At 48.9% G+C, this 3284-nt stretch overlaps 1 protein-coding gene across 1 annotated transcript; it reads left to right on the top strand.

The window, feature by feature from the left end:
• The first annotated feature begins 1956 nt into the window (after positions 1–1956).
• LOC103748552 (interferon alpha-inducible protein 27-like protein 2) lies at positions 1957–3284 on the top strand. Its single transcript, XM_029555069.1, has 4 exons — positions 1957–1982; positions 2132–2161; positions 2675–2834; positions 3065–3284. The coding sequence occupies exons 1-4, from the start codon at positions 1976–1978 to the stop codon at positions 3261–3263; spliced, it is 396 nt and encodes a 131-aa protein (XP_029410929.1). The 5' UTR covers positions 1957–1975; the 3' UTR covers positions 3264–3284.

Here is a 3284-nt window from a genome sequence, read left to right as displayed (position 1 = left end):
CACTGAGCTATAACCCCAGCCAAGAAAAGATGGGGTTTTTTGGGGGGGGTTCTTTTTGAGACAAGCTCTCCCTGTAGCCCCAGCTGTCCTGGAACTCACTATGTAGACCAGGCTGGCCTCCAACTCAAAAAGGTTTTTTTTTGTTTTTTTTTTTTAACAAAGCTAATTGGTCGTGAGCAATTAGTGAGAGGGAGGGAGGAGGGTTCTCCCACATACTTCTGGGAGAGTGTACGCTAACAACTCTGTTTGGAGGAACAAGGAAACTGGGAATGCAAATTCACAGCTAAGGAGATATAAACAAAATACACCCCATTATGTTCACATTTCATGCTGACATAACTAATGAGGGCAATTATTAGAATTTATGCCCTTAAAAAAGGGAGGCTGGTAGAGTGCATTAGAACATATCCACAGGACAGAATATAAGACGGAAATATGCAAGTGTGTCAGAAAGGCACATGTGTAGAGACTGAAGCTGGATAAGTAGTGGCTGTGGTACATTGACTAAAAACTGATAGGTAAAAATTTGGGTGAGAAAGAGTGAATGGAGGCTGAGGCACTGAGACACAGATAAAACTCTTAGTGGGATAGAACTTGATTTTGCACAGGACACGTTCCCCTCAGGGAAGGGAAAAATGTCAGCCCACAGGTTGTGAGCTGGGACTTATATTCGGGGGCTTCAGGGTGCAGAAGGGGGCAGAGTTTGGGGGAAAAATCAAGCAGAGGGGAAGCAGGAAAAGCAGGACTTGTAAACCTGGCTCCATTCTGTCTGCCAGCCAGGTTCTGGGTCAGGAAGTGTTTACTTTTTGGTCCTCTTAAGATAAGGGAAAAGCTGCTGTGCTAAACAGCTCCTAAAATCTCTGGTTAACAGGCAGAATCTGCTTATCTTGTCTTTGGAGATCAGAGGAAAGACAGGCTGCCTTAGAAGAGTCTGCTTCCCTTGACTTCAAAGGCCAAGGTGCTTATCAGCTCAGTTCCCTTTTTCAGGCTTGAAAATCCAAAATCCATAGGTTATCTCCGGCCCTCCCGGCCGAATGGCGCCCTGCCTGGCAGCTTGAGAAATACTGCCTCATCTTGTGAAGCTGCCTTTTGTTTGGTTCTTTCATGTTTTATGGGTTTGGGGCTTCTCCGGGTTTCTCAGCAGCCAGGTGCCGGTTGGGTGATTACACTCTAACAACTTGGTTTCCCTCCCCCCTCCCTCCCATCCTTCTTTTACTAAGCCTAGGTACTAATGTCTAAGTTATACAAAGATGGTTTTTCTTTCTCTATAGCAGATCTTTCAAAAACAACAATGGACAGACAATTTGGGCAAGAGAGGTCAGGAGGATTCTCTGAGGTGGTGTTTGCAATAACTAAGTATAAAGATTCTTCCAAAGTTATAGAAACTTGCACTAAAAGGATAGCATTTTGTGTAAATTATGCCTGAATAAACTTGGCTTACAAAAATTTCTTGTTGACAGCCTGAAAAAAATCTAAATGGGCAATTAAATGAGTCATTTGCAAAGCAGCTTGTACAATGTGATCCCAACCTGGGTGAGGATGAGGTTACATGCTCAGCTGTGATAGTGACAGAACAGAATGGGCTAAAACTTATCATTTCCCTCTGGAGATTAAATTAAATACTGTTTCTCCGTCTCTGTCTCTCACTCCTCTCTGTTGTTTCTTTTTTCTTTTTTTTAATGTTGAAAAGAACAGATGTTACTTCAATTGGGGTAGGTATCAAATTACACCGTACATGCAAAACTCTCAGGGGATTTGCAATCCCTTTCCATTAATAAGCAGGAGAGAAAACCACCTGAGGAAACTCACCTAGCCTAGGGCAGGCAGTTGGGCTAAGTAAGCACTGTGGCCCTGATCTTGCTGGGGGTGTTGACCTTTTGTGAGGGGCGGGCCACCTCCCCATTGGTTCACAAGTGACACCCAACCAAGCCTAGGGATTTCCAGATCTTACTTGGGATAATCAGATCACCTCACCATGTTGAGTAAGTAGCTGTTCTCCCTGGGTCTGGCTTGTGGAGGGTCTAGGATGGGGGGCTGTGTGGGGGGGAGGGGGTGGGACCTTACCCACCCTAGCATCCTAAAGGTTCTATCAACCAACTATAACCTCTACCTACCCCATTTATCTCCCTAGTACTAGCGACCTGTGCTGTGATTGGAGGAGGTTTGTTTCTACACCAGGGTGGCCGCCAACGGGGGATACTGCCCCGGGGATCTGGAGGCCACTCCCAGCGACCGCCCTCTCCTGAGCTCCTTGACTGAAGCTCTTTGGGAAAAACAGGGTCCCTCAGTACATTCTACTGCCCAGCTCCCAGGGCCTGCCCAGCTTCTACTCCCTGCCTTGTAGTCAATAAGAAGCAACGCGAGAGCTTGTTGGGGGGCGGGGGAGGAACAGCTGCTGAAAATGGCACTGGTTAATTTCATCCCCTACAAACCTGAAACCCAGTGAAGGAGAGCGACTTCCCTAGCGCCACACAGCGAGGCAGGGGCAACGCCAGAACTACGAGTGCTCCTACCCTGACCCCTGTGCCCCACCTAGCTCCACGCCCAACTTTACCTTGGGACCCCTTTGCAAGTTGCTCTCTCCCAGATGCTCAGAGCACAAACTCCCTAGAGACTGAGTGAATGCTTTAGGGTGCCCTTCCCCTGAGGCCACCCAACCCAGCTCTTCACACAGTTGTGACTGTGGCTGCTGTGCCCACCGTGCTGGGTGCCATGGGCTTCACTGGGGCCGGAATCGCAGCCTCCTCTCTAGCAGCCAACATGATGTCAGCTTCCCCTGTGGCCAACGGGGGAGGAGTCGCAGCAGGCAGCCTGGTGGCCACCCTGCAGTCTGCGTGAGTGTCCAAGCAGGCAAGAGAACAAAGGTCCAATCCAGGGAAGGGATGGCTCCCTGTTGTCCTTTGATCCTCAGTGTCATATGTCTTCTACCTGTCTCTCACAGGTGCCTGTGCCCTGTGCCCTATGTCTCTGTCTACAGGAGAGCCCTAGGTGTTTCAGACCTAGGGATAGTGGGGGATCTCTGGGCCCTGGGCCACAGCCTGTCACTTCTTCGTGTCCTCCCCAGGGGCAGCTGGACTCTCTATACCATCCAACATCCTTCTGGCCTCTACTGGAGCAGGCATTGGGGCTTGGTTAGGGAGATCAAGAAATACTCAGGATACCCCCAGTTGAACTCAAAGCTGAAGAGGACAATCCAGGAGACAGTGCACCCTCAAGATGAACCTCAAAAAGTCCAACTCAAGTCAGAGGAAGAGAAGGAATAAAAGTTATTGTTGGCGTGCTTA

The sequence above is a fragment of the Nannospalax galili genome, unplaced genomic scaffold, assembly GCF_000622305.1.
Source record: "Nannospalax galili isolate Female #2095 unplaced genomic scaffold, S.galili_v1.0 scaffold86, whole genome shotgun sequence".
NCBI classification, from domain to species: domain Eukaryota; kingdom Metazoa; phylum Chordata; class Mammalia; order Rodentia; family Spalacidae; genus Nannospalax; species Nannospalax galili.
Note: the sequence above shows the minus strand (reverse complement) of the source record. Positions and strands in the feature narration are given on the sequence as shown.